Below are 24721 nucleotides of genomic sequence, written 5' to 3'. Positions count from 1 at the left end.
TATGTCCACACGTTGCAGCTAGAAAACGCTGTTCCATTGGACTCTCTGATGGTCCGTCCTCAAGGTTCATTTACTTCTAAAACCTTACTCATTAACATACACACACACACATATATATATATTATATATACACGCTTGTGTCCATTAAATAATAATAGTAACTTCATCGATAGACACAGGCCATTGTAATAGATATGCTGAAATTTATTAAGATATTTATGTTGGTTGGTGCTGTTTTGAGATGTGCAGCTGGAAACATCACGCTAACAGTCCCTCCTAAAGTTCTCTTTTAAATCTCAGTTTCCCTTTGTCAAGGTTCCAGGACATACTTCGCCAATAAGTGTTACGGTAGGAACATCCGCCTATTCTCAACTTGGTCAATAATTGTGAATGTTAAATGAAATCAGAAATCGAAGCAAGCCGGACGAAACAGATACTTACATTTCTCAGCAATTCAAGTTCCCCTTGGCATATTTTCAAAATATTTATTTGGTGACGGTGGGAGGCGAATCGCGAGATATTTTATGTTACAATATTTTTGAGGGAATTCACTTCTTAAGTAATCTCCACCAGGGCTGCAACCGTTCGACCGGTAACGGAAATACGATTAACGCAACACACACCAAGGGTAGAGGGGAAAAAAAAATACAGACTGACTACTGGTGAGACGGGATAACGGTGTTTAATTTTGTAACATGGAACCACAGCTGTAAACAATGAACCAGAATAGGATCTGAGTGACGCAAAGTCAAGTTCAAGTCCTGTCTCCTTTTTTTTAAAAAAAAGGCATCGCTTTGCCTTGGGTTCGAGGTTCACTTAAAACAAGCACCAAGTTTCTTATTTTATTCCCAAATCTACCAGGTCGAGATTTGGTGCTTTAATTTTTTTTTTGTCTGGCAAAATTGTATTGAAAGCCGCTTTTAGTTACCCTCTCCTTGCGTTATGGCAAATCCCAGTGCACTTCACTTACAAGTGAGGGTTCCCCGCTTGTGTATCTTGCTTATGTTTAAGTGTTTTCCCGTGGAACAGTTGTGGAAGTTGTTTGGTTTCAAAAGTTACTTGGCCTCAGACGACAGGGCTGACTTGGTCACTCACTCTCATTGACGTAAAGGAGCCGCCAGAGTGTCGTGTTTCATGGCGAGACGTTCGCAAAGAGAAGACTTAACGAGAACATTTCCCCCATTTTTGTTCATTTTTTTAAAACATCTGCCGCAACCTCCGGCCGTTGTAATGCCTCAGTAAGTCGCGAGTTCGATTTTGTTTTTTTTCTGTTCTAGTCGGTTTGGCCCGTACATCATATTTTCCGCTTCAGATCGCATAACAATCAGCAGATGCAGTTTTCAATCAGATTTTTATAGGGAGTTCATAAACTCCCCCATCCCGGTACCTTATATTCAAATATGTGCGAGCGTTTTGCAGTCAGTTAAAACGCGAAGGAAAACTCCTCTCACACGTTTTATGACTGCGTGGTGATGAATTCCACCTCCATTTCCAATGAATTGGGTATATTTTTGCGTTTTACCAATGCCATACAGCAGAAAGGAATTAAACATCGACCACCCTCCCCACTCCCTCCTCCCAAACGAATCCACCTTGGATGGTTTTGCATTACTGTCTAAGTTGCATTTTTAGCTCTGCTGGCTCTACTTTCAGTACATAAGTCACCCAGCCCAAATAAAACATCCGAGAAATCGTTTATAACCGTCGCAAGTGAATCATTTGCCAATCACTGTTGTGAAAAATGTGCCTGAATATTTACTGTACAAGCCACTTTACAAATAAACAGTGATGAAAATCAAATATTTTTCAAATATTTGTATAAAGTGGTCGTATTGACTTTCCTTCCCAGTGTGATTAGACATTTTAAGGAAGCTCGTAGACTATTTCATGCTGTTGTCTCACAACCCCACCTCCACCCCCAACCTACCCCCAAACAAAAACACACAAATATGGCTTAGAGGCCTTAAACAATTTGGCTGAGACAAATTTCAACGAATATGACACAGGTTAAAATCAGCAAGGAAATGCTTGGGGTTTAAAATAATAACGATCTCAACAAGTCCACTTGCAACATATTTTATTATTTATTTGTAGGATGTTAATGATCTCAGGACATGGCACACGAAAAGAGGAAAACGTTGTTTTAACTAGAAATTAAAACAAAACAATCTGAACAATCTCATGTTTAACTCACAATTGTACATATTTATAGTTAAGAAACATTCTTTATAAATATTGTTTCATGTGTAGCAAGTTAATACCATAATTTAATTACAAATGGGATAAATATGGTAATGCGGGTATTTACAGAATGAGTATTGTTACAAAAATTAACGGCACAACCTTTTTTTTCACAATCTTCCAATGATATTTCACAATTCAACTGGCAAAGCACAAAACATCACAAGTTTAAAAACCCAGCTAACAGAAAAGAAAATACATTCACAAGCAATTATTTGCTGTTTTTGTGTGTGTGTGTGTGTGTGTATGTGTGTTTGTTTGTGAACTGCAGCTTGACTTTGGCACAGCCTCCACTCTATACGATTGCATGAAAATTCTACAATCGGTCGCCTTGAAAAAAAAAGGTGACATCAATTTCAGCATTAAAATACAACGACAAGGGAGTCATTCTCTCTCTCTCTCTCTCTGTCCTTAGCGTTTCCATTCTGTGCGCTGTCTGGGGTGGAGGGGTGGGGGGAATGTCTTGTCACCTCGGGGAAAGATATCCGTAAGCCACGGCAGAATGAACGCTACATACACAAGGATCCCAGGTACGGTTCAGGTTCTGTGGAAGTTGTCACGAGGACTCCAAACGTCAACTCTTTTTCTTCTCCGCCGATGCTGCCGGACCTGCTGAGTTTTTCCAGGTAATTCTGTCTTTTGTTCGGGTTCTCTGTGTTCGAAGTTGTAAAAGTTCTGTTCAGTCAAGACATAAATAATGCTGATCCTGCACTCCCGCAAAATCTCTGGAACTCGATATTGCTTGTACGGTGGTTATGTCGTTCTCCGTTTTCCATTCACAGATTTTTTAGAGAAAGTTTGTCTTTTCGAATTTTGTTTTTTTTTTTAATTTTAAGTTAGCACAGACGTCGATCTTCCAGGTTTGGGGCCTGCAGTCTTTTTGAGTTCCTTTTTCTCTCTCTCTCTCTCTCTCGATCTTCTTTAAACGTACCACTCGTTGAAGTTGGAGGAAATGCCGGCGCTGGTGTGCACCGCAGTCGAGGCAGGGGATAAATTATTGCTGTTTTGGGGGTCGGTGGACGGCGAAACCAGGACTGGGGGAGTCGACGATTCATAACCAGAGCTGGCTGCCGGTGAGGACTCGGAACCTTGTGACGATTCGTGGACCTGCAAAACAAAAAAGAAGCAAAAGAAAAAAAAAGTGTGGGGTGGGGGGGGGGGGGAGAGATTCCAATTAGTCCTTTTTAAACAGCAAAAGCACCCGGCACTGCCACCCCCCCCCACCCCACTCCCAGCCCCCCAACTCCCCCACCGATTATTTGTTAATACCAGCGATCACTCGTTCAACAAATATTGAAAAGCAATAACCTTCATATGTTTCCTTAGAGAGCTGGGATGTGTGTAGGACTTGTCGCACATTTTACACAGATAGGGTTTGTCTGATGTGTGGACATGCATGTGCTTCTTCCTGTCACTGCTGTTGGCGAAACGCCTGTCGCAGCTTTCAAATTCGCACTTAAATGGCTTTTCACCTAGACAAGAAGAGAAAAAAAAACAGCGCGGAGAAACGGTGAGTCAAGCAAAAGGCACAGATCTTTCCCACCTTCCACCGTTAGCATTTCGCTCGGTGGTCACCACAATTCTCAAGAACACCTGGATTTAAACACTTAACAAAATAATACGGAATATTTAACCTGGGTGTTCATAGCCCGTCCTGACATTTTTTAATCACGACCCCCCCCCCCCCCCAATAAAAAGCACAGGTACACACACGCGCGCACAAAATATAATTCAAAATGAGCCATCCTAAATTAGGCTGTGGACGGAAATGCGCTTGACAAAGCGGATTCCGCGTTTAGGGTTAGGGTGATTAATGTGAATGCGCCAAGTACTTGGTTTCTAAGTCCCTGTGTTGTTCGGGTCCCTTTCTCTGAATGAAGATTAAAAGATTCGCAGCTGTCTTCTCCAGCTGATTGCAACACACGGAAAGGAAATAGTTCGCCGCGTTTACACAATGGCAGAATGTAATTAAAGAGTCTGTTTAGGCTTGCAGAACTGAAGTGTATTAAATTAATTGATCCAAGCGGATTCTAGAAATAACATAACCGAACAATGATTAACCGACACAAGCCCCAATTTAGCGCCATCGATAGCCACACACAGGGATTTTTAACAGTCCCTGGATAATTACATATGTTTCTCTACACTCATTTATAGGAATGCACTTTTTTATATTAAAAAAATCGGCAATTGTTTCACAAACACTGAAAATGTCCCGTCCGAAGTTTGTATTTACTGAGCGGCGGAACTGGGAGGTGCGAATCACACAAGAATCGTGCTGAATATGGGGGAGACAATGTAACATTACACTCCATTAGCATTTAAATTGTTTCCGAAAAGATATGTAAACGCCTCGAAATCTGAAGGATAGCTACTCCAAGCAAATAAATTTCGCAGTTGAAAACCTTGCTAAAGACTCGTCTGGCACCTATGACTAATCATACACTTGAGTGAACAATAGGCCTTCATCCTGTTACCACGCTCTGAGGAGCAAATAGTTATTGTGTGTGTGTGTGTGTGTGTGTGTTTTATTTATAAAAAATCTTATTAATTAATCACCGCTTTTGTTTTTATCTCCTTTGAAGAACCAGTGATTTAGAAAATATTAACATGATGATAAATAATGAATGCCGCGCGAGTGAAGCTCATTTTAATTTCTCAGTTGCCACGTTTTACACACAAGAGCCTCTGTCCTCACATTACATCTTGACCCATATTCAAAGTTTATGTTCCAAATACAGGCCATTACTGATGACATAATTCTACACACTCCAGAGAAATATTATGCAACAACAGCATAAATTGTAACTCGCTGCAGTTGCCCAACCTGCAGCGTTCCCTGGTATCTAACAGCCTGTGTGTTTATCTTTATACCACGTTCAACGTGTGGCCCAGGGCAAAATTCCCGAATATCACGACGCAATTCCCAATTATTTTAATGCGCTTCACATGCCAAACATTTCAATTCGATTCCCTATCATGGGACCATAAACGTACAGAATTTGTGAAATGTGTTTGTTTCTTAAATCACCGGAACAGCAGCAAACTGTCTTAATTTTAGCATGTTTCACGTGGTTGCATTTCTTAAGGATCGAAGAGCAATCTGAACAGATGAACTGTTAAAAAAAAAATGTCAGATCATTTACAAACTCTTTCATTTTTCCGTACATCCCCACACTGTTTTAGACGGGCATTAAATTAAATCTTGCAATCTTTATAAGGTGAAGCATCGACATTGGAGATTTCTCAAGCGGTTTTACCAGGAGCGCTTTGGCGAAAGTTTAATTTTCATGGTCGGGCGCAGTCACGGCGATCTTATTTTTTCTTTTTTTTTTAATTTAAAAAAAAAGCAAAGATATACAATTGCGACGCGCGCGAAAAATATTACGATGGAAGTGTTAAGCATCTGTGCGGACCGGGTGAGGGGTGGTGGGGGGGGGGGCGGGGGTGCAGGGATCCGCGCTGTAACTGGGCAGCGCAGACGCGGCGGCGGATCCGAAGGGTCTAGAGGGGTATGGTTGGGGGGAAAACTCGGGGGCGGGGGGTATTTTAAGTTGGGTTTTTTTTTGTTTACCTGTATGGGTGCGTTTGTGGATCTTTAAGTTCTCCGACCTGGCGAAAACTTTTCCGCAGCCCGGGAAGGGGCAGGGGAACGGTTTCTCCCCCGTGTGGACCCTGATGTGATTCACCAGTTTGTATTTTGCTTTGAAAGGCTTCCCCTCCCGGGAGCAATCTTCCCAGAAGCAAACATGGTTCGTCTGCTCGGGGCCGCCGACGTGCTCCACCGTGACATGGGTGACCAGCTCGTGCATGGTGCTGAAGGTCTTGTTGCAGGACTTTTTGGGGTTGCTCATTTGCTCGGGGTCGACCCACTTGCAGATGAGCTCCTGCTTGATGGGCTGCCTCATGTACCTGAAGAAGGCTCCGGGTCCGTGGTGAGCTGCCATGTTCATGCTCATGTTCATATTCATGTGGCCATAGTTGTGGTGGTGGTGGTGGTGGTGGTGGTGGAGTTGTGCCGCCGAGTAAGGGTCAGTCCTGGGGCACTGGTCTGAGCGGCCAAACACTTCCCCCGGCAGCCCCAGGCGCATCTGGCCGTTGAGGACGTGCGTGGTGTTCGGAGACGTGTGGGATGCTCCTTGGTCGTGGATGCCCGGGAACAAGAGGTGGCCGGCCGGCGTGTCCGAGTGGTGGGGGTGGTGGGGGGGGTGGTGGAGACCGCCCGGGTTGGCTCCGAAGATCCCGTGCTGGCTGGAGCCCGGACTCGAGTCGCCGAAGCCGCGGCTGCGGAAGATGAAGTCCCGGGTGGAGTTGAAAGCGGCGCCCGAGTAAGAGCTGACATGGGCGGCGGCGGCGGCGGCGGCGGCGTGGGGAGCCAAGGCGGACGCGTAGCCCGGGCCGGCCGCCGCCGCCGCCGCCGCCTGCGAGCTGAAAGCCGAGCTCTGGCCGGGGGGCGAGAGGTCGTGGTGGACGCCGCCGTTCAGCTTGAAAGCTCCCATGGGCGCCGAGTCGACGAAGCCGTTTTGAGACAGGCTCAGGTCCCGGTCGGACATGTCGGCGCTCGAGTGGTGGTGGTGGTGGTGGTGGGGGTGGTGGTGCCTGGAGAAAGTGCTCACCCCGAGGGTCGGGAACTGGGGTCCCGCGTCCAGCAGCATCTTTCCGAGAGCGGGGGAGAAAACAAGCAAATCTCCCCCACCTCCACCCCCCACCCACAGCAAAACACACTCACACTCTCACTCACTCACTCTCACACACACACGGATCACAGCATCAACTTCAGAGGCGCCTTCTTCCTGTTATTGTTTATGGCTGGTTCCTAAAGAAGCCAAGACGCACCAGTCATGAATTCAACAGCTCAAGTCCAACGATTCGCCTCGCTCTTTAACAGCCTCTGTCTTCCTTGGGAAGTAAATAAGCGATGACAAATAGATCGGGCCAAATTACCACGTACAACTTTTCTTTGGCCCCCTCTGAAACTGTTTTTATTGCGATCACGTAGAAGTTTTTTTTTCTCGCAGCAGCGGCAGGAATTCCCACGGAGCCAGCCGCCTTCTCTGAAGCCTCTTCTCCTTCTCTCCGCCTGTTTGTCTGTCTGTCTGTCTCTGTCTCTCTCTCTCTCTCTCCCTCTCCCTCTCACATACAGTGTCGCCAGTGATAGCGGTAATCAGAAAGGCAGTTAAATGAGGAGGATAGATAAGAGCATCCTTAGGATGAATGTGTGGGGAGGGAGGAGGGAGGAAGAGTGGGGAGGGGGGGGTGGGTGGTGGTGGTGGGGGGGTGGGGGGGGTGGGGGGTGGAATGAGAGGGGGTGGTGGTGGTGGGGGGGAACCTTAAGCTGGTCCCGCTCCTGTCATATGATGCAGAGTGCGGCGGCTGAATAGAGTGACGGCGCCTCTCCCAACACCCCTTTTAAACAGGACAGCGGGCACTTTCTAATGGCTTTTCATTGGACAACTCCGCCTCATCCATCCCAGGTAGCCTGCTCCAAACGGATCGCCATTTTTCATTAATTACGCCTACTTTGAATTGTTTTTTTTTCTCCTCTCTTTTCCCCCTTCAGCTCGGCCATTTCTGAGTCACTCCTTTTCTCGCGAATAAACCCATGGAGGTAGCAACATTATATTTTCACTACCGAGCAATAAAACTTAATGAAAATCCGTTATAACGGCATGTAATCGAATTATAGGAGATGATGTTGAGAAGTGCGGTGGAGGTGGGGGGGGGGGGGGGGTAGAGGTTAGTGCAATGTTCACAATACAATACGCGTTCTCTCCCACACCCTCTGCTTTTTTATTTCACATTGTAAACGTGTAACATGATACAAAACAGAGAACTTTTTTTGCGAGAAACTTGTAATATCTCAAACCTTTGAACTAAAATCATCAGTGAAACGCACAAGTCCAGTTCCGATCAGATTTTAACTGTGAGAAAATCCTCCATCAGTCTTTGCTTCTCCCTCACAGGCTTTGCTTAGAAGATTTTGCACCAGAAATAAAAGGGGAGGGGGTTAATCCGCTTTGCCACCTACTAAATTGCACACCATATTTTTTTTTGCAATAAAAACCGCCTGTTTTTTTTCTGCCTACATTCGATTCTTCTGTGGAAAGCGATTGAAAGGTGAGTTTAAATAAGAAGGGATGAGAAGTAAAACAATATATATTAAAGCAAGGGAGTTTTTTTTTAATAATCCCTTTATTTCCTTATTGTGAACGAAAAGAGTCGATATTTCACTTGTTCCCGTTTTGCTTTATGGTGCTGGGTCTGTTTAGCTCTGGGCCAGAAGCTGTGTCCTGAAGGGCAGGTCTGCAAACAGAAAGCCATCCGAACGTCACGGAAATAAACCCGTGTTCTACTAAATCACCCACAGTTAATTACAAGATCTGTTCTTCTGCTACTGTGTACTGACCCCGCATTTTTCAGGAATGTCATCACCTCATCTATGATGAACAGAATGTGTAGAATTTCAATCAAACCGGAAGCTTTTGAGGGGGGGGGGGGGTCGGGGGAGTACAGAATACACAAAACAATTACTGTTATTTGTGTGCAATAATTTTATAAAGTTGGATGCGTGTTTCGTGCACTGCCTTGTGTGTATCATGCATTCGTGTAATAGTCTTATTGCTTTTTCAGTGATCATCTGTTTGGTGTTTTAGTTCTCTAATTCGTGTCTAAAAGGGCACAGCACCGTGCTCGCTGCTATTCTTTCACTTATCCAGGGCTACTCTGCAGGAAATTCAGGAGCTGATCCAAGTTCAAAGTCACGTTTGCCGACTTCTCCACAGAGCTGTATTATTTCTCTGCAAAGCCGCTCCCCCCCACCCCCCCCAACCCCCACCCCCCACCTCCCCCCCTTCAAAAAAAAAAACCCCTCTGTCTTTGGTCACCGGGGTTGGGAGAGAGAGAGAGAGAGAGGGAGAAAAACAAAAATTCAATTGCATTTCAGTACCATTGCACCAGAAATACAGAGAGGAGCTGGAGCTGGACAGTGAGAAAGGCCAGCGGCTGGTAATCTATTCATTTAATGGTGCTTCAACAGGTTTGGGAAGGGGTAAGTAATGAACTTACTATATGAGAGATGGTGCTCTAAGGCTGGGAAGAATGTCTTTATGTAGTTATCCAAATCCAGAATCCGTTCTCTTTATAGCAACAGCGCTTCTTTTGTTAGCCTGCAGGCTTGTTTTAATAACTGCCAACAATATCCTCTTTCATCTATATCAATTTAGTCACATATTTTAATCTATTTTTGAATAAAGTTAGTCAAAGCACGATGGAGAAATCAACGCCATGTTTCTGACAAGTTTATGTGAAAGATTCTTTTTGTGTATTGAGGGCGGGGGTGGGGGGGGGGGGGCGGTGGTGGGAGGCTTGGTTATTTAGATAGAACTTTTAGAGCCCAACGACTAGACAATATCACTGTGCTAACTGTGGATACTTCAACGCTTTCCACTCGGTAGTTTGCTTGCAATCTTGTTAGTTTTAAAAATCGCTTGAGCGCAGCAGAAATGTCCCTCCTTGAATATATATTTTTGCGAGCATTTCAGTAGGAAGCAAGTCTGCAGGCCACCGGGTGGGGAAAAGGAAGAAAATCACCATTGCCTTTAATAACGCTGCTCTGAATAAACAATGTCTAGAAATCAGTTAAACCGCCAGATTACTGGCCACGCTTTTTGTTACTATTTTTAACGGAAAGTGAGTTAGGGTATTAATTGTATATTATCTACCACAGCATCGTTATCGGGTTTATTTTTAAAAACAATGATTCCTAGTCTTCACAAAGCGCACGAAGGCAACAAAAGGTATATATGAAAATTTCCCATCAACTATACAATTGGAATGCCCTTTGTTAGTGCACTATCGTTCAATAAAGATGACTGTATTTTGAGTACTGTATACAGCCATTCGCCATAGTTATTGCATCAATATAGAATGAATCCAATGCCATTTAATCCGACTGAGATACTTATATTGTTTGCTTATAGTTGTGTTTTGTTCAGATTACATTGGCTTTAAGGACTCCTGGTAAAACTCGCAAGCTCAATGTTTCGCAACAGGAGAAGTTCCCATCCGTTGTTACCTGTATCAATCAAATCTCGAATCCAATTGAGTTAATCAAATGACTATTTACAGTACAAATTACCTCTGGTTTTTGCTTACTTTGACTACGACCTAAGGCTCATGATGCAGCATATATCCTGCCTTTAAACCAAATCAATAACAAATCATCATTCAGTGCAATCAAAATTTACAGAACATGGTAACTCAGACCATTTCTTGTTGAGTACTATGTAACTCTGTCATCACCTCGACACAGATGAATTTATTGAGCATTTCTTACATTCTGATCTGATAATCTAGGTTTCATGACACAAAAGTCGCAAAATATTACATGCAAAATATTAATTATTGTGTTCATTCGGCACAAAGAGAGAGAGCGTATCTTTTGCAGACTGAGATGGATCCACACAGACAACCTTGAACAAACGCCGTGTTGTTAATTTATCCCATACTTCAAAGAGGATAGAATTACAGTGTGTACGTTTCTGTTAGTCTTTGGGAGGGTTCTAAGAACACAGCTGAATGAATTCACACACTTGTTTGTGAAATACTGTCCCACATGTTAATATTAAAGCCTCGAAACTGTGGAGGCCAGAGAATCTGAACCTAAACTAATCTTATGTTTAGCTAAAGTCAACTAAAGGATGAGAGGTGTCTGTGTGAATTTTATGCATTTAAGAAATGGACAGAGCCGACCCACCCTTGTGTTTTGCATTAAAGTCTATTTTTGATACTATACAGACTGAAGACTTACGGCCTGTTGCTAACTGTCAAACCGCACCCATCCGTTGATATACACATGTACATTATAACGTTGCATTACCAATGAGCGGGTATGAACGCATGCTGGCCCTTTGGCAAAGCGCTTCCAAAAACATTTTTACGATGGCATGTTAGAAAAAGGACAAATGAAAGTGACATGTGTTATCAGTTTACGAGTTGGCGACCTATGATGGTTATTCCATAAATTATATCTGCAGTTAACCCCTGTAAAGTCTGTCGCGTTTTTAAACACATTACTAGTGTAATTTATTTCGGTTGTAGTCTGTGGGTGTTCTGCGCTTTCTTGCTTATCAGTATTGCGATTCAGTTCGCATGAGAAATATGACCACTGTGTTAAGGTAAGAGTGGCACGCGGCAAGCCGGGGTAGTATTTTTCTCTTACAACTGCAAGTCTTAAAATAGTTGTTCTCAATAGTTCATTATTTACGAATAAAGGAGAAAGCAGAGGGAGGAATTTGACAAACAAGGAAGAGATGGAAAAAATGTGGTGGGGATGACGAGTGTCAGAAATTAACCAATTAAATAATGGGTTTGCAAAAGACAGTTAATCATCTGTAACATTGACCTTAGTATACCTTATGACACTAAGGGCAAATTAACAATGTATGGTGCTTTTTTATAAATAAATGGTGGACAAAAATGGAAACAATGGCAGTACAACATTTACCAAATAAAAATAAAAAGGTTCAATGTTTCAATTTGTCAATGTTTTACCACCATCTATATATCATGAAACATTTTCCAGCAGTGTTACTGGTAAGAATTTTTAAAGATAAAATTACATGGATGGAAATATCTTATTCGAAGGTAAATGATCTTGACGTACGTCTTATGATCCTATACACATTTCCTTCCAGGTATTTGCAATTGATTTTATAATGATTGGAGAATATTGAGCCTTTAATATGCAACATGAATTCTAACACTGTATAATTTTCACCAATAACGCAGTTCATATACAGCTAAAGGAATAACTAACACATAAACACATAAGCAGAACGGAACAAAACCAGCATCTGATGAATAGTACATTAAGCATGCAATTGTTTTTTTTTATATCTGGTTGATGTGTATCAAGAATCCAGAGTGTAGAATGAAGAACAACATTGCTTTAAATTATATACATTGCAAACGCCGACAGAAAATGTGAAATTTCCAAGTTTGCTTATTATGTATCAGCATAATCTGATCTGTTTAGTTGTGTGACTATCAAAAAAGACACGAACACAATACCTCTATTCGCCCTCTTTCATATTGACTTGAATAAGTAGAAACACATTATAAACAAACAGTGGTAAACCGCCAGGAAGTGTTGAATTCAGTTTACTGATAGTCTATTAATTACCCCATCCATTGAAAAGAAACATGTATCTGTTCAATAATTAAGGACGTGCAATCAAGCGTATGGGGATTTTATGTGAATCCAGCCTTACAAGGCACGAGGTAATGGAGCGGCGGATTGCTATGAGGACATGGCTTGTATGATGTGGCCATTGACAGCCAACATTGGCTTTGTTAGGCAAGTCGTTGTGGTTTACCACCGGTAAGTACAGGAATGGGAAGAGAGACAAATACTAAACACATGGCACAAAACTTTCAGAAGGCTGTAGTCCATTGCGTTTCACCTACTTGCAACCATTTCCGTACTAACCACAAAGAGCAGCATTATAGTTCTTTACTGAAATAGATATCAGCGAGTCATCATGCCTACCTTGTTCAGTAGGTAGGATATTTGTGTGTTCCTATGGGCTTTTTCATATTCATGGAACATGTTGCATTCTTTGGCGTTGTCTGTACCATTCAACACTTCATTTCCAAATGCTCCCTGTTCCCTTTTGAACATTGTCTCCGATACCTGGCTACTTGACGCCTTAACACTGTTCCACTTTCAGATTGTTCAGGCGATATAACACAGACTTCTGTTTCCTTAATTTGAACCCCATGTTTCACATCATTTAATTTACCCAAGCCACATTAATAACTTTATAGTCCCACTACATCCGTTCACGATGTTACGCGTGCTCCTAAAATTCGCATTATTGTGTTTCTTTTTGACAATGACACTAACCTGTTTGATAATTTGACACATTTTGAGCAACTGTTGGTATCCCACCAGATAGGATGAAAAACTAAAATTAGAATTTTGATCTGGAAATACAATTATGCTTTGAAAGTGTAATAAGAGATAATAAAACTCCGGGAAATCGGAAGCAATTTCCTTAAAAATAACCAAGCCTGGAAAAACAGAAACAGGAAACCAATTCATTATAATTATAACGCATGCACAGTGTTTAATGAGTATTTAGCTTGGTGCTTTACACTAAACGGACAGACGCAACACTGGGCTATTGCAGTTCACAAGAAGGAAATTGGTGCCAGATATTTGTTATTTCTGAATTGCGTTCCATACTGATTGCATTGTGAACACAATCCTAATTTACAAGTATCTGCAGGGTTCCGCCAAAGGAAGAGAACTTTCTTCAGGGTGTTGGTTAGAATCTATTGAAATGTACTTTGTTGAAAATTTATTAAAATCAATTTGAGCAGTTGGGATTTGCAAATAGTCGGGATTTTATTTCTACGCAACATTTTGTAACAATCTTAAAAAAAAGTGAGAATAAATAAATCGATCACAGAAGTATATATTGAGACATATTAATCGATGACAGATACGTATCATGCTGCGTTGATCAAGGACAGCGACAAGGGAACGCGTGTAACATCAAAACCCCTTTACAATACAATCAACTTACCAGGCTACTCAAATCATAAATCTTCATTTTATTTTGTTATCAACAATGCGGGGACAAACTTTATTAATTGCAAAAGAGAACTGGACAGTGGTGTTTATTTCATTGCAAGTAGCAAGCACTTGTAGCGGGGGAACTTGCTAGGAGGCTGTTGTGCTCCTTGAGAAGGTGATCACTTGAAAGGCAACTGATGAAATTGCAAATTTTTGTTGCTTTTGAATTTCATATTGTAGTGAGAAAGACTCCTCATATGTAACATTCTTATACCCTTCATGACACACAGTGTTTTTGTTAAAATGTCACAATAATGGGTCTCGTAACTTGATTTAGTGTGAAGCTTAAGGAACAATATGAAACATCCAGTTTGCAAATACTATTTATTTTAAACATTTTTGAAAGCGTGTCAATCAGTATTCTTCATTTATGAAGATTGGCAACGCACAATAATAAACAATACGCTTCTGCTACATTCCCATAAAATGAATCGTGTGATAGAAATGGTGCTGTAGCTTTTATGTGCTAAAGGTGTGGCAATCCTTTCTGCTTGGCTGGTTTGTAGGAAGAGATCAAACTGCTTCACGACAAAATTTCAGAAGAGCCTGCTCATAGTTCCTTCGTCATTTGTTCCATTGTTTGCTAAAGTCCATGTACCAAAACCTGAGAATTGTGTAAATTATTTGCTATCATCAGTAGTGCAAATTTGCATTTTTTTTTGGCACATGCCTTGGTGGAGGTTTGGGACGATACAAATAGCTAATGTTTGAAGGACATGCGCCTGGACAAGCATGGTAATGGTGCAGTAAGAATGGAAACTTATGGAAAAATGTAACACAGACAGAAAATTAACAAAGCGTTGGCAAAACAAAAACCTCCAAGTAGCATAAAATACTGTGAAAACAAGGGACATACACACGCACGTACAGCATATACACGCAGAACTTATAATGCGTCTTATATACAGCGTGTACGAACAAACAGGTAGCAGCCGAAGTATTAACAATAAAACTTCACAATGATGATGCTAAGCTTTATAAATATTAACTATCTGGTAATATTGGCTAGCTGGATGTCTATAATAGAATCACAAGAACATAAAGAATGTTTCAAACGTTATATCAGTTGTTAATAAAGAAGCTAGTCAGAAAACTCTATAAATATTTGGGTTCAAGAAGACTACATAGAGTATCAGCGTTGTTTGTGATAAGGCTCTAGGGCAATAACTCGTGTCCAATTCCTCCCGACATTATAGTTTTTTAAATTCATTTTTAAAAAAACCTCTCGATTTTATAAAAACATTAAGAAAGATTTGAAGGGTTGGTGGTAGTATGAAATATCTACACGTGTTGAATCTATGGGAAATAAATAATTACTAAAGTTAATGATATGACTTTGTCACGTACCAGTTTTTATTTTTTGTGTTAGTCTATTTCTAATCATCTTATTTTTCGCAATCCTAAATCAAGTAACTGCATAAGAATTTTTCAGGTCGGTTCATATGTAAAAAGTATTACAAATAGAAAGGTGCATTAAACAAGAGAACTAATGATGTTATATATATATATATATATACACATTTATTTATGCTATAATTAATCTTAATCTCATTCATGGTACTGAAGTTTACAGATTCATATTAATTTTTGTCTTTGAAAGCTAAGAATCTCTACTTATGTGATAATTATTCCTATTATTTTCTCTATACCGAAACACTGTATTTTAACATAGCCCTATTTCAACAAACTCGGACTTTTGTCAAATAAACATATTTTCTGTAATTAAGTTTATGTTGCGACATTTCAGAACAATTAAATTTCATTTTAAAGCAAACTACGTTACATTATTTCACCTGGGATGAATAGTAAATCCTACTTCGGTCAAACGACCTCATCGTGTTAAATTTCACTGACAAATTCTGCACCTACCCATTCCCAATCTGTATGTACTTATACCAACCTTTCACCATCCATATATACTTATACCAACCATTCACCATTTATATATACTTATACCAACCATTCACCATCTATATATACTTATACCAACCATTCACCATTTATATATACTTATACCAACCATTCACCATCTATATATACTTATACCAACCTTTCACCATTTATATATACTTATACCAACTTTTCACCATCTATATATACTTATACCAACCTTTCATCATTTATACATACTTATACCAACCTTTCACCAAATATATATACTTATACCAACCTTTCACCATCTATATATACTTATACCAACTTTTCACCATCTATATATGCTTATACCAACCATTCATCATCTATATATGCTTATATTTTGTTGTAGATTATTCAAATAAATTTAAAATATAAATCAGAAAAAGTGACACAACCTGTACTTGAACCCCTGGTAAGGAGTTACAATGCAAAGTATCAACAGCAGCAGAAACGTTATTAGGCAGAGCATTTATGATGCTGGGGAGAATGTGATTTAGTTAGGTTAAGCCAGTTTAAAACATTGGCATACATGCATATAAACCAATAACAATAAAACTATATAGCATAGTCAATGCGATGTCTGGTGTTCACATCTTTCATCTTATCCTTTCCTTCATATTTTAAGCAAGATGAAGAGAGGAGACCCTGCCCTGTCACACTGATACACTTCCTACCAAACCCACTTTCGCGAATAGGTTCACAACTGCAAAACACTTGTGACATTTGGGTGGATCTTCTTTCTACCGGTCGGTTTAAATATTTTCATGCGTTTATTTTTGTAATTTGATACACGAATATAGGATTAAAATATTGATTATGAAACACCAAATCGAATTTGAGAAACCTTGCACGTATTATTCTTCCATGAATTTACATACTTTATTCATAACGGCTTGCTGAAACACTTTGCATTAGTATTCGCAAACCCTTATTTTATTTGTGAAGGCGTTCATCTCTTACATGCATATCAAGTTTCAATTAGATCCCGCAGAAAAACAGTTTAACCTACGCGAACTGTAAATTAGTTATTCGTAATTGTGGTCATATTGAGCTTCATCTATATTTACAGCATAAGTTTTATTATCGTAAGATTGAAAATTGAAAGAATGCTGTAAAATACCAATATATAACGCAACTTCGTTATCTTTACATTGGAATTGTAGAACCGGTTTATAAATTATTTTTGAACCAATTAAAAAAAACAAATCTATTAGTAAACCACATTTTGAAGAAGTGATTTGTCACCAATACTTTCTCACTGATAAGGCGAATTTAAATATTCACAGCTAACATTCCTACAGAAAATACTTCCATTCTTTGAAGGTGGGGTGACGGTGGGGGATGGTGGGGAAGCCCATTGCGATTCTTTAATGACCAGTTATGGAGTTTTCATGCCATATGTGGGGAGAGGGGTGGTGAGGGGTGGGGGGGGGAGGGGGAGCAGTTTAAAAAAAAACAAGTGCCTAATTTCTTGAAGTTTCGGAGTCAAAACTTGAGCAAGAGCAACATTGCGGGGAATGCAGGCAGGAGGTGGGAGGATCCCGCTGCGCCGCTCCGCTGCAAACGGGCGAATTGCCTGAACGGCGCATCTGCCAATCAGCCCAAAGTCGCCAATCCCGGCCTTGCCATCTCTGAACTATATTTCCCCACTGTGTCGTCTAATCGCTCTATGTTCTGCCAATCGCTTGAGGACAGAGTGAGAAAGGCAGGGTTAAAAGTGCTCAAAAAGTGCGTTAACTGCACTCAATAATATATTTTCAAGCTTCTTTTTTTTTGGGGGGGGGGCGGGCGGGTGGGGGTGGGGTAGGGGGGGGGCTTTGAAGAGAGAGAGAGAGAAAAACTGTACCACCAACTAGTGTGGATGGACAGGCTTGTGTAGTTATGGAAGCCGCGTTAAGCAAGCGGAATCCAGCATTGAGATTAGCGGATTTGGCAGCGAACAAATACCATCCCCATCAGAATATGTCAGGCTTCCCGGGGCTGGTGAGCCACACACATATCCACCCTGGGGAGATGAGCAGCGATCCCAGTGTGACTCTCACCCCTTTTGGGCCCGAGCACATGGCTCAGTCCAGTGCTCTCAAACTCAGTCCATCTCAACACATGGCTGGACATCCTGAGTCGCAGACAGCGGCGATTTTTGGCTCCGCACAGAACCCGGGCAGCTACCCAGCGGGTCACCCGCACTCAGGCTACGCGAGCGGCAGGGACTACATCCTCAGGAGAGATCTCCCAGCGTCTGCCATGCACGGAATGACCGAACAGCACCCATCTTCTTCCTCCCATCACCACCACCACCATCACCACCACGGCATGTTCCTGTCCACAACAGGGAGCTACGGACATCCGGACGTCTTCCCGGGGCTGCACGAACAGTCTGCACCCGGACCCCACCACACTTTAAACGGACAGATGCGCCTGGGCTTGCCAGGGGAGCTGTACAGGCCAGAGCATTTTAATCACAGAGCGGAACCCTACCCGGCCTCTTCCCTTCACACTTACAACCCCATGAACTTAAACGTTAACCTGGCAGCGGCTCATCACGGCGCCGGTGCATTCTTTAGGTACATGAGACAGCCCATCAAGCAAGAGTTAATCTGCAAGTGGATTGACCAGGAGGAGACTTCAAAGAAGCCTTGTTCGAAAACTTTCAGCACCATGCACGAGTTGGTGAACCATGTCACGGTGGAGCATGTCGGAGGACCCGAGCAGAGTGTTCACATTTGTTACTGGGAGGACTGCCCCAGAGAAGGGAAGCCATTCAAAGCCAAATACAAACTGGTAAATCACATTAGAGTTCACACAGGCGAGAAACCTTTCCCATGTCCTTTCCCGGCCTGTGGGAAGGTATTCGCTCGCTCAGAAAACTTGAAGATACATAAAAGGACTCACACAGGTTGGTGTTTCTAAGCAGCTTTCGCTTTGTTCCCTCACCAAATACACCTCGCTATATCTCGGGCATAGCTCTGTTCAGTTAAAAAGAAAAGTTAGTACTTTCTTCCCACCAACCCCCCACCCACAACCCCCCCCCCCCACCTTGAAATGCGAATCTAAGCACTATCATTTTCATCATGTCATAAACACGCCCGTAAACGGATACACTCGCCTATAATTGGTCCACAAATTCTAGAATGTGGAATTAAAGCAATGCGGTTTTATTTGAAAGATTCGAGAGATTTCGGATGTTGGAGAACAGGCCGGGGACGTTTGCAAACTGGTTTAAAACAAGGGCCTCCCTTTGTTCCCCGCCCGAGAATTACGAGAAGGACATGTCACTAATTTAAAATGAAGGGACCGGCGCTTTTATTGGAGGTGCTATCTGGTTTTAGAAAGCGAGGGCTCCAATTAAAGCCCGATCTCTCAATCCAAGTTTCATTTTAAATTAAGAATTATCAGGGCGAAGTGAGAGGCAAGGATTTGAAATTAGGATGGAAAGGTCTTGTAGAAGGCTCAGGAACAGGGAGGGACGAGAACTTGTAAAACCGACTGGACGAATTGTTCGTTTTGTTGCTGAAATATGCTATTTAAGAGAATCTTTGAGAGAAGCTATATTGATACACTCATAAGCAGCATGCTATTGTTCGGCTTAATAATTGGAATAATGAAGATTTTTGTGACCCATCGGCAGTAAATATGCGTCAGGAACAATCACCGCGCCTAAAACCGCCGGCCCCTCACCCCGACGCTGTACCTTATCTAACTTCAACAAAGTTTACTACGGATTCTCGTGTATCGTTTTTACTTCCTTGCGAAATAAGGCAACCTAGTCAGAATTTATTGTTGCAGACAGATATGATCCCTTGGAGAATGTTTATTGACGTATGCTTTGCTTAATTGTTTCCACTGATTTATAGTGTGCTGTCACAGGGTATAAACAGATAGTGTTACACTTATTCGTTTAATGCCTTCTTAATTTGTTGTTTAAATGTTAAAGCAAATGGTCCATGACTGCTCTGATTACAGATTTTATCTAAAGAATATGTTGCACAAGTTTAAAAAAAAACATCGGGGAGCTGGGGGCGGGGGGTCTTGTATTGCAGCTATGCTGGTAAGGACCCAATCGGAGGGATAGATTCGACAGCCCGGGTCCTGTCCATCGGTTGCTTCTCGGGACGAGTGTGGAAAGTAATGAACCGTTTTAAAACTTCAATTTTATTCAGTCTGTAGTCTTATACCTTTCCAGCACTGTATTCTAAAGCAGGAATCACAAATAAGCACAGTAGAACTCACTAGTATAGTCCTTCCGTGTTTTCAGGCCTTATTAATGGTTCCGACCTAGAGTTATAAAATGGTCATTTGCTAACCTTTGAATAGTGTCCACTTCGACCTAAAAAGGAGCAGGAGTTCGAGGAGGGAACATTAACTGCTCGCATTATAATTTTTTAAATGGGTCATGGATTAAAAATAACACAAAAATGGTAATTAGCGTCACACGGGGAAGCAGAATTGCTTTCTTCACTTCAATGAAGCTGCAAGGTAAAGCTGCCCATCAACTTAATGTCCGTCCCAGCAAATGGAACCGACGTTGCTAAAATTCTGTGCACAGGATAAGTGCAGTATCTGGTCCGTCGCAAAAACACGACCGCGCCTGGTGAGGCCAGTTTCGCCACTGTATATTTTAGATGTTTGGAAAGCTAAAATACAGATGTATGTAAATGTAAGCCCCCCAGGCATAAACACACACAATATGGTGATGTGAGCCAAGTGTGTTTGTAAAGTCAATTACCATAATTCCCTGCTTTTAAAAAATACATTCTGCCTGTTCGAATGGATCTGTGTTGTCTGCCTTTTGGTGTCAGGGCACAGAATTGACAAGATTGGAAACTCAAACACAAAAGTTGTGGTTAGCCTGGGATTTGCTGAGAGTTTATGTCGTGTTTGCTACATTTGTGTGCTGTCCAAACTAAGGCGTTGATGTTCTGACAGCCAAGTCCTCATAAGAGGAAATTTACATTCTGCTCAGTTTTGATTCATACAAAAAAAGTGCCCTAAACACTGCATCTAAAATAAGGCAATGTCTGGGACCACAAGGAAATATGAGCAGTAGACTTCCTAGGTTCATTGTGACAGGGTTGCGCTGTCAGGTTTAAATGGATTCTGTTTACTCGCAAAGTCATGAAACGAGATTATGTTTGAGGGCGAATCTGTTCTTATCAGTCAAGTGCTTTCTGGACCCGAGCTCACGCAAAATGCAACCCGGCAATCAAAGGTTGTCAATGTCTTTCTCCTAACATTGCAGCTCGAGGGACAGAAACTCCGAACTAACCGCCAGGCCAAACACCAGACGCTTTCGAAGTGCTGGTTTATGATCAGCCCCTGGGACCCAGACACTGCATCGAGCTGCCGCAGTTCACAGAGCTAAATATAAATATTTACAGTATACAAATAGAACCGGGCTGGCGAAAAACTGGAAAGCGCCTGTGGCCACTGCATTAAGTCCAGTTCCATCTCAACCCCTGTGCAAGAATATTAGCACGAAATGCGTCCAAAACAGGGACATCATTTTTTTTTAAGATTCCGCCAAGTGCATGTCAGCTACGAGGATATTCAATGCAAGTAAGCCTCAATCATATTAGAAAGGACATTTCTAATGATGCAAAATGCGTGCTCTCACAAAGATGGCCACCAATCCTGGTGTTATTGTCTTCATTCAATTTAACTTCAAGCACAGGTTGGAAATTAACAATAAAGAATGGGATATGAATCTGATTTCCATTTAAAACCTAATCTAAGAATAAACATGCAAGCGAGATTTCTTGTCGGCTGCTTTATTGGGAAGTTGGCCTATATTTATGATGCTACTCCTGGTGATTGGGAAATATTAAAGGAACATGCCTGACCCTTAATATTGTAGATCGGAATAAATTTGCCTAAATACCAGATCGCTAGCTACCGAATTACAGAATAAACAGTGAAACACCATGAGAGGGATAAAAAAAAGGCACATGGCCGCTGAACGATTTTAATTCGACTTGTTACAGATTTTAAACTGAACAAATTCTGACTATACAAATAGCAAACACCAACACTCTCTTCATAATTACCTTTCCGAAGAGCCTTGGAAGTTCAATATGGACTAGTGTGATAGAGAAATGTAAATATTAAAATATGTCAGTGGAAGAAGTTGAGGAAAAAGTTCTTAAAACTTCCAGCCAACGAAGTTTGCCAATAATACCAGCGCTAGTTTCACTTTCCAAGTTAAATGTTCAGCACGTCAGTTGGAGTTTAAAGTTTCTCAGTGCTTCAGAGGAGGAATGTGGAATTTGGCTAAAATATGTTTTTAAACGTGACTTTAGTTTTCGCAACGTATTTAGACAATTTTAGGAAAGAGAAACATTTCTCCTTAAGACGCGTTCACGCCAAACTAGAGGGTACATTAGAAATATTTCGCTTTTAAAACTGAGAGTTGCATCTGTCCTTCAGCATACAAACAGAAGCTGTGATACGTCGGATAGTTCAAACCCCAGCCAGCTGGTCACCGTCTTAAAGCATTCATTTTATGTGCATGACTATTTAAAACAAGGAAACTTCCATTCATATAGCGCCTTTCATGACCTCAGACCAGCTCAAAGCGCACTACAGCAATGAGGTAGCCATGGTCGTAATGCAAGAATTTACTTTTGTAACCAAGGCTAAAATAATTACAATAAATGCTTGATTTCTGAACAATCTACACAATCATGTTTGACAACCCTCACTGTATAAAACCACTCGATTTTGTTCCCTTACAGTGTTTTCTTTATTATTTTCAGGAGAGAAGCCTTTTAAATGCGAGTTCGATGGTTGTGATAGAAAATTTGCCAACAGCAGTGACAGGAAGAAACATTCCCATGTCCACACCAGTGACAAGCCGTACAACTGTAAAGTGAGAGGCTGTGACAAGTCTTACACTCATCCCAGTTCGCTTCGCAAACACATGAAGGTGCACTGCAAATCTCCGCCACCTCCCCTCAGTTCTGGTTACGAGCTCACAAACACATCCTTGGGGATGGTGTCCCCGGCCTCAGAGCCAGTCAGGGGCCGCACTGCCAGCGTCTCTTCGCAAGTCACCAACCTCAATGAATGGTACGTCTGCCAGGGCAGCGGGGCCGCCAATAGCCTCCACACACCTTCAAGCAATGGCACCTCGTCCGACACCGAGGATGAGGAGGCTTACAGGGACCCTGATCCCAGGACTATGCTCTGACAGAGGAGTGTTGAAGAAGAGCGCATGTGGGCATCTTGAGATGTGTCAAGAGAAGGTTTGTGGCAGTGGCGGCCATCAGATAGAACCAGCTAAGGTGTCATGTGGCCATCTTAAACCAACTAGCTCCAAACCTCGTAGGGAAACGATTTAAGGGCTGTGGACCTGATCCCATGCAGTTTTCTGGTCTATGCTCTCGTTCTCTGTGTCAGCCAATATTATAGTGGGATCGTGGAAGCTAAAGAAAGTCACAGTTTGATTTTTGTTTTAAGACTTGTAAATATTGATGGTACGAAATCAAACGTGACTCAAAGACATAAAACATATCATCTGATCTACTTCGGCCTAGCAATAGTACATTTCTTTCGACCAGAAAACATCTCCGCTTTTTCAACTAGCAGACTGCATAACACCATAGCCCATACCCCATCGAGAGCTGGGAATGGCTTTTAGGGCAGTGTTGTGGTGTTACAAATCGACAGCCTGAGCGAAGGGATATCCCACACTTGGTGTGACATGATGATAGACACAATATGACGCCAGCTCTGAGGGCGAAAGATCGCCATAATTCTGTGTTCAGCTGAAATGACCCAGTGCTACGGGGTTCTGCAATGAGACACCAGCAAGAGTTCACGTCAATCCGCCCCAAAATCTACACTGTACCAAAAAGAGTTGAATTAGGACTTTTCTAAGTGAGTCATATATCAGTAATGCTGAAACGCGCAAGGACTCTATTTGACCCTGTGAAATCAGTACCAACAATATATCGACCTTTACTGGGATTCTGTAGAACCGAGCTTTTGCGTGATCTTCTGTTTATCATGGTATTGACAAAAATATTCATATTTTACTCCTAATTATTCAGGCCTTCATACAAACAAACTAAAGAGCACTAATATGTCCTTAGAGGCCAGAAGACGCAAAAAATGACAGGCCTGTCCCTGTAGGGTTTTGTACATAATTGTTGTGGGCTGCGAGTCGTTGATATAATCGTTAGCTACTTTAAGATTTTCGTCCGTAAATGCTCTTTAATTTGTAAACTATAATTTATTTGCTGATGTGTAATATCTTTCTGCAATAGTACAGATACACCAAAGAATGATATTATTACGTTTGGTGCAGTATCGTGGTGTTTATGAATTTGTGGACTGTCAGAACATTTATTTTCTGCTTACTTGAATGAAATGTGAAATGTGAAGATAAAGATACGTGATTGTTTATTTCTTCCTGGTGCTGCAGTTAATCGTTGTAACTACAGTATTGGTGCATATGTTATTATTACCATGCATGTTGCAGTCATTTTACATTAACAAACACCGTCCAGAAACTCTGATTGGAATCTACCCCACCCCCCTAAACCTCCCTCCCACCCACCCACACACACACACACACACACAAATGCAACGGAAAGATAACAGTTCCTTTGAAGCAATGAATGGTCCACGTGTACATTGTGTTTCAGTGAAGGAGGTTGAACCGTGTGACAATGTATTTTCAAATTGTGAATAAACAAATATTGTTTTTCCTCAGTGTTAATAACCGTATTGTGTATTAAATGTGCAAATCTTAACAGTAAGTCCTTGTGTTGCGGAAATGGAAATCCTTACCTCCATGATGGGGAATCGAGTCATTGGCGAATGATCTGATGCTAAATGATTTAGGATTCTTGGTTTATTTTCATGTCCGATGCTGCATGACAACATTAATCCCTATACAAATATTTACCTGTCTATCGCAAA

The 24721-nt window shown here is 41.7% G+C and overlaps 2 protein-coding genes across 2 annotated transcripts; one reads left to right on the top strand and one right to left on the bottom strand.

Annotated features, from left to right (window-relative positions):
* Positions 1-3162: 3162 nt before the first annotated feature.
* zic2a (zic family member 2 (odd-paired homolog, Drosophila), a) lies at positions 3163-6896 on the bottom strand. Its single transcript, XM_041199425.1, has 3 exons — positions 5816-6896; positions 3550-3713; positions 3163-3348 (listed from the first exon to the last, which is right to left on the bottom strand). Exons 1-3 carry the CDS (start codon positions 6894-6896, stop codon positions 3163-3165), a joined length of 1431 nt encoding a protein of 476 aa, XP_041055359.1.
* A 10763-nt stretch (positions 6897-17659) lies between these two features.
* Positions 17660-22985, top strand: zic5 (zic family member 5 (odd-paired homolog, Drosophila)). The gene is made up of 2 exons (XM_041199412.1): positions 17660-18695; positions 22552-22985. Exons 1-2 carry the CDS (start codon positions 17681-17683, stop codon positions 22983-22985), a joined length of 1449 nt encoding a protein of 482 aa, XP_041055346.1. The 5' UTR covers positions 17660-17680.
* Positions 22986-24721: the final 1736 nt, after the last annotated feature.

Source organism: Carcharodon carcharias, chromosome 11 (assembly GCF_017639515.1).
Source record: "Carcharodon carcharias isolate sCarCar2 chromosome 11, sCarCar2.pri, whole genome shotgun sequence".
Lineage (NCBI taxonomy): Eukaryota > Metazoa > Chordata > Chondrichthyes > Lamniformes > Lamnidae > Carcharodon > Carcharodon carcharias.
Note: the sequence above shows the minus strand (reverse complement) of the source record. Positions and strands in the feature narration are given on the sequence as shown.

Excerpts from the sequence above, each read along its gene's own strand:
- zic5 (XM_041199412.1), top strand. The coding sequence starts at position 17,681 with ATGGAAGCCGCGTTAAGCAAGCGGAATCCAGCATTGAGATTAGCGGAT. Across the intron at positions 18,696-22,551 it reads ACATAAAAGGACTCACACAG|GAGAGAAGCCTTTTAAATGC; the intron begins GTTGGTGTTTCT and ends TATTATTTTCAG.
- zic2a (XM_041199425.1), bottom strand. The coding sequence starts at position 6,896 with ATGCTGCTGGACGCGGGACCCCAGTTCCCGACCCTCGGGGTGAGCACT. Across the intron at positions 3,714-5,815 it reads CCACAAACGCACCCATACAG|GTGAAAAGCCATTTAAGTGC; the intron begins GTAAACAAAAAA and ends CTTCTTGTCTAG. Across the intron at positions 3,349-3,549 it reads CTCTAAGGAAACATATGAAG|GTCCACGAATCGTCACAAGG; the intron begins GTTATTGCTTTT and ends TTTGTTTTGCAG.